We start from the raw sequence: 16,538 nt of genomic DNA, 5'->3' as shown, positions 1-16,538 counted from the left end.
AGGAAAAAATTTGCAGGGCTACGGGGATAGGGCAGGAGAGTGGGACTAGCTGGATTGCTCTTGCATAGAGCCGGCCAGATTCCATGGGCCGAATGGCCTCCTTCTGTGCTGCAATCTTTCCATGATTCTATAGGTGAGATATCAAGAGGTGACCTGAACAAAGTCTTCAGGTGTTATGCTGGTAAATAATGATAGATTGCTTCCACTGATTGGCAAGATGGTAACAAGAGGGCATAAATTTAAGATAATTACAAAAAGAATTAAAGGTGGAGATAAAAAAACTTATTTTACAGAGTGGGTGGTTGAAATGTGGAATTATCTGTCAAAATATATTGTTGAAGCAGAACCTATAAATTCTTAGAAGAAAATTAGATGGTTGCCTGAAAAAGAGGAATAGGGACCATTATCTACTGGTCAGTTAACTATCACTTCATTTAAATCCTGGAAAGAAAACAGCTAGTACTCTGTTTTAACAGTTATGGTACTTATACACATACCAGAGTTCTGAAAATCTGATCCCGATTTCCTAGAGGCCATTTAGAATCTGGGAAAAAAAGCAAAGTAATGTTGATTAATCACCAAAAATAGGGGAGCATAGACAACACGTGCTAAATTATATACTGCATCAGACTTAAGATTCTAAAACTTGCATCTGTGCGGTAATTGCGTTGATATGACAAATTAAAATTTACACCTGCAATGGCACAAATTTGGCAAGAAAATTACAGTAAAAGAATTGTGCTTCAATTCACTACTTTGCCTCCAAGGCCCATCTAAGTGGCTGGTTTGGTGCTGGTGTATATTATGCCAGCTCAAGTATAATAGCTGGAGCCAACACAGCATCTCACAATCCAGCTATGTTACAACACGACAAAATATATTCTAACTACCCTACTTACGGACATACCCACCACACTGCCCAGCTGGTTAACTGACTGTGGCAATCAATGAGCATTCGGCCAGACAACAACAAATTGCACCCAATGGGCAAGTTTCTTCTGAAACCATTGAACACAGTGCAACCTTACTGAACAAGCAATGAATGTTTAAAGTATTTGACTCATACTGGATGTCTTTGGCAATATTTTGTAAGTCATGTTGTGCAGACTATTATGACATCAATCCTTAACTGGGTTCTCTCCAGCAATATTTTTACTTTTGGGGAGCATGGTGAAGGAGCAGATCAAAGATCTGACCAACAAAATTATATTGCCTACAATGAGACCAATTATTTCAAATTGGTACATTTCCCATCATCACCTTTCAGAATAGGATGGGTTACCCTTGCTGTAACAACTATCACCCACTTCTCTTTGTCGTCGCTCCCACTTTTGTTTTATCCCATCATTCGGCCCATCATAACTGTGCTGGCTCTTTGAAAGCTATCCAGTTCAGTTTCTGGTCAATGGTTACCTCCAGGATGTTGATGATGGGCGGACTGGACGATGGTGATACCAAGGGGAGGTAGTGAGGCTCTCTCTTTTGTAGCGCAAATGTTACTTGCCACTTATCAGCCCAAGCCTAGATGTTGTCTGGGCCTTGCTGCATGCAGGAATTGACTGCTTCATTATCTGAGGAATTGCGAATGAAGTTGAACACTATGCAATCAGCAAGCACCCCCACTTCTGACCTTAGGATTGATGAAGAAGCTGATGAGAGTTGGGCCTAGGATGCTGCCCTGAGGATGTCCTGGGGCTGAGCTAACTGGCCTCCAACAACCACAGCCATCTTCTTTTATTCTAGGTATGACTCCAGCCACTGGAGAGTTTTTTCCCGATTCCCAGTGACTTCAATTTTTCTAGGCTCCTTGGTGCCACACTCAGTAGAACGCTGCCTTGATGTCAAGGGCAGTCACTCTCACCTCACCTATAGAATTCAGCTCTTGTGTCCATGATTGGACCAAGATTGTGATGAAGTCTAGAGCTGAGTTCCTGGCAGAACCCAAACTGAGCATCAGTGAGCAGATTGGTGAATAAGTGCCACTTGTTAGCACTGTTGATGACTCTTTCCATCACTATGCTGATGATTGGGAGCAGACTGATCGGGCATAATTGGCTGGGTTGGATTTGTCCTGCTTTTTGTGTGCAAAGCATACCTGGACAATTATTCACATTGTCGGGTAGTTATCAGCATTGTAGTTGACTGGAACAGCTTAGTTAGGGGTGCCCCACCATCTTGAGGATGGGGATGTTCATGGAGCCTCCACCTCCAGTTAGTTGCTTAATTGTCCACCACCATTCACAACGGGATCTGGCAGGGCTGCAGATCTTTGACCTAACCTGTTGATTGTGGGATTGCTTAGCTCTGTCGGTATCATGCATGTAGTTCTGTGTTGTAGCTTTACCACGTTGGCACCTCATTTTCAAGCACAACAGGTGCTAGTTCTGGCATTATTTCTTTCTAATGACAATGCGCACAGAGGCACTCACCTCTGTAATAACAGAGTCTTCTTGAGAATCCTCTCATGCTACAGAATTGCAAGTCATTAGCCAAAGAAATAAGACCGGTGGCAGGAAGTTGAAAGAAAATACTGAAGCAAGTGTGAAGTGCTTTAGCATTATAGAATTTTTAAAATTGTCACTTTATATTTCTTGTTAAAAAAAATGCACAGGTAAAATATATCTAAAGTTTTGTAAAAAAAAAATCCTCAGTCCCACAGTTCAACATTAGATGCCCTAGTGAACTGATAGGAGAACAGAGTAACTGACAGCACATCCTCCAAGCGTCTCTGCTGAAATTATCTTGAATATAGGAAACTATAATCCTTAGGTCAGTGTTACAAATTGGGTCATTTGTGGTTTGTCTATTTTAAAAAAAAATTTGTGTACAATGCCCACTTCCTGTCACGAATTTACGCCACAAGTTTTAGGCCAACATTTATAATGGGAAAACCCTATCTAAACATGCAAACATTTCCTAAGTAATCAGTTGCCAGTCACACTATAGTTGCAGGCTCAGGCCAATTAGTGGTGCTGTGGATGAGCACTCTCCCCAGCTGCTGCAGCCATGTTATTTTTCATTTGGTGTGAGGGCAAGGCAAGTTTGATTGTTTTTTTAAATTCAACTAGTTGATCTCCCATGGCTTTGCACACAGGAAGTCAAGACCACGTGTAGTATTTAGATCATGTAGGGTTAGACATCCTGGGTTAACTGGACCAAATGGGGAGGAAGGAGGTGGAGAAGGGAAAATGAGAGGAAGAGTTGAGTTCAGGCAGATAGGGAATGGGCCCAAGATCTGTAAGGCCAGAAGGGGTTCAACAGCACAAAGGATCAGGCTGGTGGGGAGAAAGAGAAGTGGGCGGCTGAGGAGGATATCAGCAGGCAGAAAGAATGCCCAGAGTTTTGCATTTCTGAATTCATGTTGCCTGCTGTTTATACAGAATGAATGTAAGACGAATGAGTCTGTAGTTCGCCATGTCTGCTTTGTCCCCCTTTTTGATTATGGGCACTAGGTTAGCCTGTTTCCAATCTAATGATACCTCAGTAGTGTCCAGTGCCTCATAATAATTGCCTCATAAATTTCCTAGGGTTCAAGACTCTGGAATAAATACCATTTATCCCTGATTAATTTGTTTTGAGCCCTTTTAGCCCATCTCAGATTTTTATTTTGTTCATATCAAAACCATTAATTTTACTTTGTCACACTTACTTCCTGTAGTTCCCATTTTGTCACTAATTACTTTTAATGGGTAATACCTGCTTATCCATACTTAGCATTATACTTACCTTTCAGTCCTCCCAAACTAGAATGGTGCTGTGGCACGAGTCACACAAGTTCACCTGCCATTTTGTTAACCCCAAGCCTACTTCCCATCAGACTTGAAGACTGCGGGAACCATATTCATATTGCCAATTTAATCTTCCTCCTGATAATGGCGCCTCATCTTTGCCACTGACCTATCAAGCAGCTCAGCCTGCCTCTCCTTCCTGCAATCAGGGTTCCCCATACCCCCCAAATATTCCTGTTTCTATTGCCTCATCTTCAACTTCCATGTATCAGTTCCAACTCTTGTTGCCATCAGGCTGTTCCCCCTGCCAGCCTCTCCTTATGGTGCCTAACCTTCACTGGTTCTGTGCCATAAGTGGAATCAGCTGTTTTAAAACTGAACTGCCATCTTCACGGAACTGGCAATGATAAAGCATCAGAAAAAGAAGTGGGTGTGGGAGGGGGCCTTACAGCTGCGAGGAGAGACACATCACGGCTTATATATAGGAGGCCTGTGGTGAACGTGAGGTAAAAGAAGCAAAGGCATCAACCAGTCTTCCTATGAATATCTTTTGGTAAATCTGCAGGGTGCCGGGAGAGGGCTGGGACATTAATTTAGGGCCATACATGGGATGGAGGGGAAAATAGTGAGGGGAACAGGAAAAGGATGAGAAAGAGAAAAATTGAATAATAATAGGGAAAATATGATGGATGATAAAAGGCTGAGAAGAACAGGGCAAGGCTGAGGGCAGATGCAAGAAAGGGGCACACAAGCGATGTGGTAAATGTGAAGTCCTGATGACGGATGGAAGAAGGATGATGAGTGTGGAGGCTCGGGGAACGAGAAAGGGGGGGTGCAAGTATGGGAGACCTCAAGAATTTTGGCAGAAACATGTAGAGAAGGATAATAGGCAAAAAGGGGCAATGGGGAAGAGCTGAAATCAGAAAGGGGAGACAAGGAACAGCAAACTGAGTGACAGGAGAAACAAAAAAATAGAACATTGGGTAAGTTAACAGAAAACAAGAATGGTACCAGAACAAAAAGTAAAGCTGAGGGGAATTAAATAGGGATGGGAACATGCGAGAAGTTATGAAGAGGTCGTGACAGGAACAAGAGAAGGCACATGCCTCCCCCACCCAACCCCCAAATCCACAACAAGGCAAAAGACATAGAAGAACACAATCGAAAAAGAAAAAGGCCACGAGACTCAGACGCAACACACCATAGAGATAACCACAAAACAACAAAGAGACAGAGAGAACACCAAGAGGTTTACAACAATGCCACCAAGATAAAAAGACAGATAAGACACAGACCATATCCTGTAACTTACAGTAAGCAATGTCACAAGAGATCCATTCGTTACCAAAAAGTAAATTACCATCGGGATTCAGCAGATTAGTTCAAAGATGGCCAAATGCTCCATCCACAATTAGCAAAATTGGTTAATTCTCTTTGAAAGTTAACAAATTGCCCTCAGTAATGTGAAGTTTTGCTTATGGGAAGTTTGTTAAGGAGTCATGTCAGACAGGAATGTTGCTTAGAACTGCTGTGTTGTAATGCTGCCTCCCAAAAACACAGCCCATTGTTTAAGATTTTCCACGTTCATTTTGACCATGTGTCAACACACCAAACAACCAGATCCCAGGGCTGACTGCTAGTTCCTATTGGCTGATACATGTCTGGATTAGACAGCAACTTACATATTCCCACAAAGACCATCATTTCAAGAGTTTGCCAGGAGGAGCTGGGAAAACAATGAAATCTTTTAAATAGTCATCCTAGTTGTACGTATGCCAAAATATTACTTGTGCTGTACAACATGTCTGTAACTTGACTTCTGAGAAATCAAATACATTTTTACCCTCTATGAATTGAGTCTAGTGTTTGATATTTTCCAGCTTCTAGATTGACAAAATTCATAATGGCATCCTATGTGAATTCCAGTGAGCAATTTACCACGATGAGAGTTGCTAAGCCCAAGTTATGCAAACTCAATACAGCTAAGAGTAAAAGGTTTCAGACATGGTCTGCTTACAGAAACAATCAGACCATTTGCACAAAAGGCATTAGAAAAAAACTGAAACATAACAGAGCATTTTAACATTCAGACTCATTTTAAATAATTCTATGTCAAAAGCAAAATACTGCAGATACTGGAAATCTGAAACAGGAACAGATAATGCTGGAGATACTCACCAAGTCAGGCAGCATCTGTGGAGAAAGAAACAGAGTTAACGTTTCAGGTCGATGACCTTTCATCAGTTCTGATGCTGCTTGACTTGGTGAGGATTTCCAGCATTTTCTGTTTAAATAATTCTAAATTATTTTAAAACAATTTATTCATGCACATTATGACACTGGTTAAGAAATTTATTTTTCAGAGATCAGTGATGCAGTGGGTTAGCGCTGCCTTGGGGCACGGTCTGAGACCAGCCTGAGCTAATGGGATTAAAATTTCTCTCTGACTTCAGGTTATTACATGTAGCATGTTTGAACAATCTCAATCCAGTTACTGCTGGGAATTGAGTCTACAGTACAAAAGAATCTACAATTTGGCACTCACTCAAGAGAGGCCATTATGATGGCTTGTGTAGGAATTATAAGACACCCTTCAAAGTTTGGGGTTAGAGACATTGTTGAACTTTTAACCTTCATTTACCTTGTACTATACTTGGCCTGAAAAAATTTGATAATGACACCGAGAGTGAACACAAAGTGACAAATATAGTATCCAATCCTGGCAATGACATTCTTTGCCTTGAGATTCAAAGAACAAAAACTGCAGATACTCTTTAAACTGCAAATTTTTAACATTAAAATAAGCAAAATAAACTTCTGAAAGACAAACTTGTATAATAAGCTGCCAAACTTTCTGCAGGATCCCAAAAGTTAGACAAAAAACAAAATATTGCAGATGCTGGAAATCTGAAAGAAAAACAAAAAATATTGGAAACACTCAGCAAGTCAGACAGCAATGTATTTCCTAAATTACAACAGTGACTACATTTCAAAAGTACTTCACTGGCTGTAAAACATTTGGGTTGTGAAAGGTGCTATATAAATGCAAGTTCTTTCTTTTTCTAAAGAAAGAAAATGTTAACATTTCAGGCATAACCCTTCATCTGTTTCATGAAAGGCATTTCACAGAAACATAATCAAAAAAACAGAAGCCTAGGCATAGAAGGAGATAATTGGAGGGGTGACTAAAAGCTTGGTCTAAGAGGTGGTTTTTAAGAAGGGTCTTAAAGGAGAGGGAGATGAAGAAGCCAAAGAGTTGATCCCATGTCCGTGAATGATGTCGCCAAGGGTCAGCGTGAAGATTAGGAAGAGGAGGTGGCCAAGGATAGATCCTCGAGGGACTCCAGAGGTAATAGTGTGAGGGTTAAAAGAAAGGCTCTGGCCACCCAATACAGCCAATCCAGGTGGAATTCTCATTATTTGCAATGATACACTTGTTTTTTCAATAGGGGATAATTGATAATGGCAATAGTTTCCATAGAAGTACAAAGAATAGTCAGGAGGGAAAGGAGTTAATGCTGTATGCACCTGCAATATCATCTATTACACAGCATAGAACTAAAATCAGTTTTTCTAATACACTAGCAGGTCTCCTGTAATATTGCTCACAGCAGAGTCAAAGATATGGTGGAAGTGTGAAATAGATGTGATGAGACACAATGGACCAGATGGATAGTGTAATGTTTTTGATCGGTTCCTGTGAAATTTGAGCCATTTAGAAAAGCACGAGATTTTTGCTGTGCTGCAGGCACATTTAATATATTACAGATTTTTAATTAGTGTATTGGAGTGTGAAAAGTACTTTTATGCTATTGTAAATTAATGACCAGGACTTGAGTACACAGGGTAGAATTTCAAATTTTGCATATGACATGAAACTCAAAAATGTAGTAAACAATGTAGAGGATAGTAACAGACTTCAGGAAGACATAGACAGACTGGTGAAATGGGCAGACACATGACAGATGAAATTTAACACAGAGAAATGTGAAATGATGCATTTTGGTAGGAAGAATGAGGGGAGGAATATAAACGAAATTTTAAAGGGAGTGCAGGAACAGAGAGATCTGGGGGTATATGTACACAAATCTTTGAAGGTGGCAGGACAAGTTGAGAAGGCTGTTAAAAAAGTATATGGGATCCTTCGCTTTATTAATAGATTTCCAACAACGTTCACCTGAGGAAGGAGGAAGCCTCCGAAAGCTTGTGAATTTAAAATAAAATTGCTGGACTATAACTTGGTGTTGTAAAATTGTTTACAATTGTCAACCCCAGTCCATCACCGGCATCTCCACATCACCACTTTATTAATAGAGGCATAGAGTACAAGAAAGGACGTTATGCTGAACCTTTAATATACTGGTTAGGCCTCAATTGGAGTATTGTGTTCAATTCTGGGCACCACACTTTAAGAAGGATGTCAAGGCCTCAGAGAGGGCGCAGAATAGATTTACAAGAATAATGTCAGGGATGAGGGGCTTCAGTTATGTGGAGAAACTGGAGAAGCTGGGGTTGTTTTCCTTAGAGTAGAGAAGATTAAGAGGAGATTTGATAGAGGTGTTCAAAATCATGAAGGGTTTTGATAGAGTAAATAAGAAGAAACTGTTTCCAGTGGCAGAAGGATCAGTAATCAGAGGACAAAGATTTAAGGTGATCGGCAAAAGAACCAGAGGCGACATGAGAAAACATTTTTTTTTGCAGCGAGTTGTTATGATCTGGAATACCATGCCTGAAAGTGTGGTGGAAGCAGATTAAATAGTAACATTCAAAAGGGAAAAAATTTACAGGGCCACGGGGAAAGGGCAGGGTAGCAGGATTAACTGGATAGCTCTTTCAAACAGCCGGCACAGGCACAATGGGCCGAATGGCCTCCTTCTCTGCTGTACCATACTATGAAGCCGACCTTCATTCAATCCCACTGACACCTTTGACACCAACACCATCCTAGATATAGTGAAAAGTTCCAAAATGTTGAAACATATTCAATGTTGCTGATTGCGCTATATGAATGAAGCAATTTTTGTTTAAGGCTACTAACGTACCAATTCAATTAGCTCATGAAAGCATCTGTAACATATCACACAATCATAAATTAAGCCCAACAACTACTCCAGCATGTTAAAAACAATGCTATCATAAAGCATGGCAAAATATGAGGTTCCAGTAGATTTTCCTCTTAATCTTCTCAATTCTGGAGTCCAGTTCCATGGTACCTCACATGAACTAATATACTGAGTGCTAACAAACTATTCTACCAACAAGGCTAACCCTAATACAACCATGTCAACAGAGCTAATTTCCAGCAGCAATTACAGAAAAGTGATCAGATACATAAATTTTAAACCAGGGGACACTGGTATTGTCAATTTAAGCAGTCAGTTGAGGCCAACTATTCCTTTCCCCCCACCACCTTACAGATCTGAAGCGCGCTGGGCAATTTTTCTACAGTAAAAATGCTACATAAATGCAAGTTGTTGTTGCTGTTGGAATTCAGCACTGATGAAGCATTGAAACTGGGACTTTCCCGATCTGAAAGTTTCAGTTCCACACCAATGTCTGGTATTTTAAGTGATGAAACAGATATTCAATCAGTTATGAATTCCTTATAGAATCATGCAGCACAAAAGGAGGCCATTCGGCTCATCGTCCCTGTGCCAGCTCTTTGAAAAAGCTATCCAATTAGTCCCACTCCCCTGCTCTTTCCCCACAGCCTGAAAATTTTTCCTTTTCAAGTATATATCCAATTCCCTTTTCCAAAGCAAAATAATGTGGATGCTGGAAATCTGAAATAAAAACAGAAAATGCTGGAGAAGCTCAGCAAGTCATGCAGCATCTGTGGAGAAAGAAACAGAGTTAACATTCTGACCAAAGGTCTTCGATCTGAAATGTTAACCGTTTCTTTCTTCACAGGTGCTGCCTGACTTGCAGAGCTTCGCCAGCATTTTCCGTTTTTATTTCCAATTGCCTTTTGAAAGTTAATATTGAACCTGCTTTCACCACCCTTTGAGGCAGTGCATTCCAGATCATAACAACTCGCTGTGTAAAAAAAAAACTCTTCTGAGCTCTCCTCTGGTTTTTGTTGCCAATTATCTTAAATCTGTGTCCTCTGGTTACTGACCCTCGTGTCAATGGAAACAATTTTTCCCAATCTACTCTATAAAAACCCCTCAATTTTGAACACCTCCATTAAATCTCCCCTTAACCTTCTCTGCTCTAAGGAGAGCAATCCCAATTTCTCTAGTCTCTCCACATAACTGAAGTCCCTCAACCCTGGTATCATTCTAGTATATATCCTCTGCACCCTCTCCAAGGCCTTGACATCCTGATGGTGAAAATAAGTCATCAACTTAGCTGCCAACTTTTCAAAATGGTCATACTTTTGTATTGTCAGATTATCAACAGCCTTTTTCGGAAACCAATTAGAGGCAGCCTAACTAGGTTAATTACATTCTAAGAAAACCAGACGAATAGCCAAGAAACAACTATATTCTTTCAACCCACCCATGGGAGTGCAATGTCAAAAAAGGCTTTAATCCAAATACAACGCAGCACTGATAATAAAGTAACAAGTTCTGTCACTGACTGATAATAAAAATGGAGCTTCTGAGTTCATGTGACTTCTGACCCTTGTTTTTGAAAAATTAAGTTTACACAATAAAGCTCAGATTTTCCAGGACAGAACATGTGACACTAATGAAACTTTTCTAACATATAGAACTCATTTGTATAACTAGTGGTGAATTATCTTGCACCTTTGATTATGCGGTGTGTGTATCTGTTGTGTCCTCACTCTTTCTGACTGAAATGCTCCAGACTCTCAGAAACCGTATCATTCATATCTTGCCCTATAATTAAATACTTGCGTTTACCATACAAAAGAAACAAATGACAAATTATTTTTGATTAATATATCTATAAAATCCTGAGGGGCTACTTGCTAGTTTGTAAAATTATGGACACTTTTTTTAAAAATGGAAAACCCTTTCAAGCACATATCAGTCGTTGCTTTAAATCATAGACATACAATGATCTTGTCATCATTTGAGTGTTATTTTGATGATTTTTTAAAAATTGTGTCCCTGTACTTTCTTTTGCAACTTACATTTGCAAATACTTTCAGAACTTTATTTATATTTCCTTAGTTCACACTCGTGGAACTTGCAGCAACTCCAGTATGAAGTGCCTCAGTTCCAAAATGTTTCCTGATTGCGCTGAAAACCTCAATATCCAATAATGTCAAAACAATCCTCAATCTTAGTATTTAAACAGTCCCTATCCACTTACTACTGAATCATGCTTGTAATTGTGACCAATTCATTGACAATGTTATACTTCAATTTTTCCATTTCATAGGTCATAACAAAATATTACACCAGCAGCTGTACAATATGATGTTGAAAATATCAATGGCCATCCAGCACGAGAAACTTGTAATTTCATCACAGTCCACTCTTCTATAAATCATACCACATCATTGCAAATAAGAATTCTTAATATGATGGATTTTTTGAAATTTTGAAAAGATACAGAACTTTAGGTGGGTATTTGCCTTTTGTTCATTTGCTTTCAGCACTGGCCCTGAATCACAATGATAATACAGCTATGCACTGCGATTTCATCCTCAATGCCAGCAGCAAAGGGCCAAGAGGAAACAGAAAGATAAAGGATTAATAAAGATGATGCTATGGAAAAATGGGATGAAAAAGGCAAAGGAAGGAACACAGAAATAGGTAGAAAGAAAGACAAAAGATGAAACTAAGAAGAGTAGACAAAAACAAACAGAGACAGAAGAAAAAGATTTCAATCCTCCCTCTTCAATCCATCCCCTGAAGATACTGACTCATGTTGCAGTCCAGTTTCAAAGGCAATTGTAGCTTTCCAGTACCTCATCCAAGTGTGAGATTCAAATCTAGACACCAAGAGTAGGCAGGCTATTTGACATTTGGGCAGGGCATCAAACATGTAAATACACATGTTTCAAACTCTAAAACAAAGCAGAAGGAGTGGGCAGGGTCATTCCTCTGTTCTGCTGCATTTCCAACTAATACTGAGTAACAACCTGATTCCTCCCCATAAGGGGGAGGACAGAGAATTGAAGGAGAGAGTTTGCCAGTTACACTGGAGTACAATATTTCCTGGCAGAAGCCTGAAAAAGACTGTCCAGCCATAGGTTTGTGGCTTGGGCAGACCTTTACTGAGAGAAAAAGCAAAGAAATTTCATGCCCTCTCAAAGTCATATGGATTTATCTTTAACTGTTACAAAGAACAATGTTGAAGTTTTGACGGTTCATAAATTGCACCTCATGAAAGAAAATCTAAATTCTAGTCATCAGTTGAATATAGAATAACCATGTTAATCGGAAAATCTTAAAGTAAAAAGTTAAAACCTTTTCCAATTGCAGTAATCTACTAAACAAAGCTTTGAAAGAAAAAAATCCGGAAAACACTTAAAATGATTTCAGTCATTAGAAATGATAAGTTACTTTGTTGAAAAGAAGTTAATTCTAACATGGTCTATCACTTTGTTACACCCTATATTCATTCCAACGGATACCATAATATGCTTGATTTCAGAAAGCAGATGAAATAGATTAAATGAGTATTAGAAAACATACATAATTCAGGCAATACAAATACTCAAAATGTACAAATAAAACACATGATATATTTAGGATATAATTACAAATCACCTACAGTGGCCGATTTTTAAACACAAACCCATCATCCCTCAAGTTTTAGCTGACAAAATGATGTGCGAAGTGTCAACAGGGGCGTTTCGAAGAGCCTCGTATCCAGCAAAAGCCGCAGTACTGGAAAACTACCGTGGTAAACGGGAGTCTGATCGCCAAGTAACCGAGTGGCACGCGTTATCAAGACTCGCTCTGAATATTTACAATCTGCAGGTTTTAAGTTTACTCCTTCGCTTTCGCCCAGTGACTGTGTACCTTTAACAGATAGGGTTAAAGGCTGCGCTCCCTAGAACCTACCAACCAATACCCACTTTAAATGGCCTCGATGCTTACCTACGGGTTCTCTATCTCCTGGAACGTTCACTGCAATGTCCTGAACAAAATTAACTTTTTTTTTAACTAGATAAATTTGACACTATTTCCTGCTTCATTGCAGGACGCCATCTTACCCGCTGGCGATTGACGTCATCACGTACATTACGTGAACTGTGCTCCCCACCACCAAACCGCCACGACGCTGGGCGCCGCTCGACTGTCGACGCTGTTATCACCGGGGAGATTGGGGATGGCGAAAGGCGCTCTGGGCTGCTGCGCATGCGTCTTGTCAAATCATACCGATTTGAGCTCACCCATCTTTGATATGGGCAAAAGTAGTGGTTAAAACTTACCCGTTTCAAGTAACGAGAGCCGTCGACTTTGGGGAATTTTAGATTCTAGATAAGATTGACATACCTTGAAAATCCAAATAAATGGAAGTTGTGTTTTTTGATAAGTGTGCCATACCAATTTTAACATACCAACGTATAGTTGCACTGATGATTGGGGGGGGGGGGGGACTAAAGTCCTGTCGAACTGTGGAGGATATGTATTCTGACCATGTTGTGGGGATCCTGGGATCTGGCAGCATTATTAGCACCTCAGGGTCTGACAGCATGCATGGGGGGGGGGGGCTTCTGGTGTTTGGCAGCACGGCGGGGAGACGATCTGAGAATGAGCAGCCCGACCTGTTTGACGCATGCCCCCAACTTATTACAGGACTGTCTGATCCCTTCTGGCCTGAAACCAGTGTTCTTCGTGACATCACGTTACCAACTGCAACAACAACAATTGTTGCTGATTTGCTGAGTGTTTCCAGCATTTTCTGTTTTTGTTTCAGTTTTCCTACGTCTACAGCTTTTTTATCCTCTTTATTTATCCTCTTCGTAAACCTGTTCTGCACCTCATAGCCTTGGCACCCTTCTTAAAGAAGGGCACCCAAATTAATGTGAATGATGGAGTCAAATTATATAGACATTGAAATTAAATTAACTTTAATTGAAAAATTAGATGGAATTTTATATTGAGCGGTTTTATATAATTGTAGAGATTTGTGAAAATAAGTTAATGTGAAATGTATGAATAGTATGTTAAAATGCATCGATACGTGCTAGTAAATTGCTTGTGGTATTGTCCATAGTGAGTTGATGAATATCGGTTTTTTTATACAAGATGGCAGTTGGGGGAGAGACTTTAGCAATTCGCTCCAAAGAGCCACCTGGTGGCTGAAACTGCACCATGATAGTTGATACAGTAAATTTGAATGGGAAATATTGACGTTAAAATTTACAATGATAAATGTTGACATAAAGCATTACAAAAATTGTGTCAACAGGACTAAGGTTTGCAGGACAACTGGAAGAAAACAAAAATCCAGTCAGGTTTGTGGACAGAAAGTGTGCGTCCCATGAATGATTTTTTTATATAGATGTTCTGTATTTTTGTGTGTGCATATGATATAAATTATGTAAATTAATATTTTTACATAATATATGTATTCAATATCATATGTACGGAGGCATTGTCGTCATGGAGGATTTTAACTAGCTGTCCATTAAGTGTCGGACACTGGTCAGCCAAATTCAGAGGAAGGAAAGAATGAATTATTTGTTGAAGTTCTTAATGATTGTTTCAGCAAGTGAGTGGGAGCAGTAGAGTGGACGCTGTATTAAATTTAGCACTCGGTGAGATGATACACTGATCTCCATGTGTGGGAACATCTGGACCATTTTGATCATTGTATTGTTAGATTTCCGTTGACAAGCTGATAACTTACTGTTAATATCTGATTTCAGGGGAGCTAGATTTTCAAGAGGGAAGAGTTGGAAAAAGTGGTAAAGGAAGTGAGAGATCATTGTTGCAATCTCCTTCAGAGCATTGCTTGGTGAATCACTATATTCTGGCACCTGAGGTCAGCTGTAACAGACGAGAGCCAGGTGCTTCCCGGCCCCCCAGGGGAACATTTTCAAGCATTTAGAAGTCAGGCTCTGACCAGTGTAACCGGTCGAGCCTGACCATGTGTCAAACAGCGATAAATGCCTTTTGGTAATTATGATACTTTGAGAAGGTTGGTCGGTCATCTTTCTGACCTTACTATTGGTGACGTGGACACACCACCAAATGCAGCAGATGTGGCAAAGACACCACTGGTCTGCTGCGTCAATTTTTGCCCGGTCTACCTGCGAGACAGTCCAAGTCTCCAATGCACACAGGAGAATTGGAGTGATGCAAGTATTATACAGGTGAAGTTTTGTTGGGAGCAAGAGATGCAATGACATTTATATTCTTGACCAGGTCCATCATCGCCTGGTGCAGCAGCATAATTCTGCGTCGTATTTCTGGGGTGCTTCAACATGACTGAAATTCAGGAATTCCAGAAATGTGTTCAAGAGAACTTTCTGGATCAGTGTGTTTCCAGCTCAACCAGGAAGGAAACAGTGCTGAATCTAGTTCTGGGGAATGAAGTGGTGCAGTTGGAGCAGGTTTTAGTGGGGGAGCATTTGGGGGACAATTATCATAATATCATTAGGTTTAGAATAGTTATGAAAAAGGACAAGGAACAATCAAATGTGAAAATGCTTAATTGGAGCAGAGCAAATTTCAGTGAATTAAAAAGGGATCTTGCCCAGGTGGATTGGAATCAAAAATTGTTTGGCGAAACAGTAATTGAACAATGGGAGGCCTTCAAGGAGGAGTTGGTTCAGGTACAGAGTAGACACATTTCAACCAGGGGGGAAGGAAGGGCATCCAAAGTTAGAGCTTCCTGGATGACTAAAGATATAGAGATTAAAATGAAACAGATAAAGGAGGCTTATGACGAATGTAAGGTTCACAACACAGTAGAGAACCAGGCTGAATACAGAAAGTACAGAGGAGATCTAAAAAAGGGAATAAGAGGGGAAAAGAGAGAATATGAGAATAAATTAGCGGCTAACATAAAAGGGAACCCAAAAGCCTTTTGCAAACATATAAATAGTAAAAGGATAGTCAAAGGAATCGAGGGACTGATCAGGGACAAAAAAAGTGATCTTCTTGTGGAGGCAGAGGGCATGGCTGAGGCACTAAATGAATACTTTGCATCCCTCTTCACTAGAGAAGAGGATGCTGCCATTGTAGCAGTAAAGAAGGAGGTAGTAGTGATAATGGAGAAGACAAAAATAGATGAAGAGGAGGTATAAAAGATTGGCAGTACTCAAAGTAGAGAAGTTACCCGGTCCAGGTGGGATGCATGCTAGGTTACTGAGAGAAGTAAGGGTGGAAATTGCTGAGGCTCTGGCCACAATCCTCCAATCCTCCTTAGATATGGGATAAACCCGGCAATTACAGGCCAGTCAGCCAAATGTCGGTGGTGGGGAAACTTGAGAGATAATAATCCGCGACAAAATTAAATGGTACTTGGAAAAGTATGGGCTAATAAATGAAAGTCAGCACAGATTTGTTAAAGGAGAATCATGTTTGACTAACTTGATTGAGTTCTTCGATGAAGTAACGGAGAGGGTTGATGAGGGTAGTGCGGTTGATGTTGAGTATATGGATTTTCAAAAGGCATTTGATAAAGTACCATATAATAGACTTGTGAGCAAAATTAATGCCCATGTGATTAAAGGGACAGTGGCAGCGTGGATACAAAATTGGCTAGGGACAGAAAGCAGAGACGAGTGGTGAATGGTTTTTCAGACGTGAGGGAAGTTTACAGGGGTGTTCAACAGGGGTCAATATTAGAACCACTCCCCTTTTTGATATATATTAATGACCTGGACTTGGATTATAGAGGGTATAATTTCAAAGTTTGCAGATGACAAAA

At 40.1% G+C, this 16,538-nt stretch overlaps 1 protein-coding gene across 1 annotated transcript in view; it reads right to left on the bottom strand.

The window, feature by feature from the left end:
- ubap1 (ubiquitin associated protein 1) overlaps nucleotides 1–12,901 on the bottom strand; it is a 73,100-nt gene extending 60,199 nt beyond the window's left edge. The window contains exons 1-2 of the mRNA XM_067984766.1: nucleotides 12,752–12,901; nucleotides 498–544 (exon numbers count right to left, since the gene is read on the bottom strand). Coding sequence (XP_067840867.1) covers nucleotides 498–537 — 40 coding nt within the window. The 5' untranslated portion in view covers nucleotides 538–544; nucleotides 12,752–12,901. The remainder of the gene's footprint in view (nucleotides 1–497; nucleotides 545–12,751) is intronic.
- Nucleotides 12,902–16,538: the final 3,637 nt, after the last annotated feature.

The sequence above is a fragment of the Heptranchias perlo genome, chromosome 1 (genome assembly GCF_035084215.1).
Source record: "Heptranchias perlo isolate sHepPer1 chromosome 1, sHepPer1.hap1, whole genome shotgun sequence".
Classification (NCBI taxonomy): domain Eukaryota; kingdom Metazoa; phylum Chordata; class Chondrichthyes; order Hexanchiformes; family Hexanchidae; genus Heptranchias; species Heptranchias perlo.
Note: the sequence above shows the minus strand (reverse complement) of the source record. Positions and strands in the feature narration are given on the sequence as shown.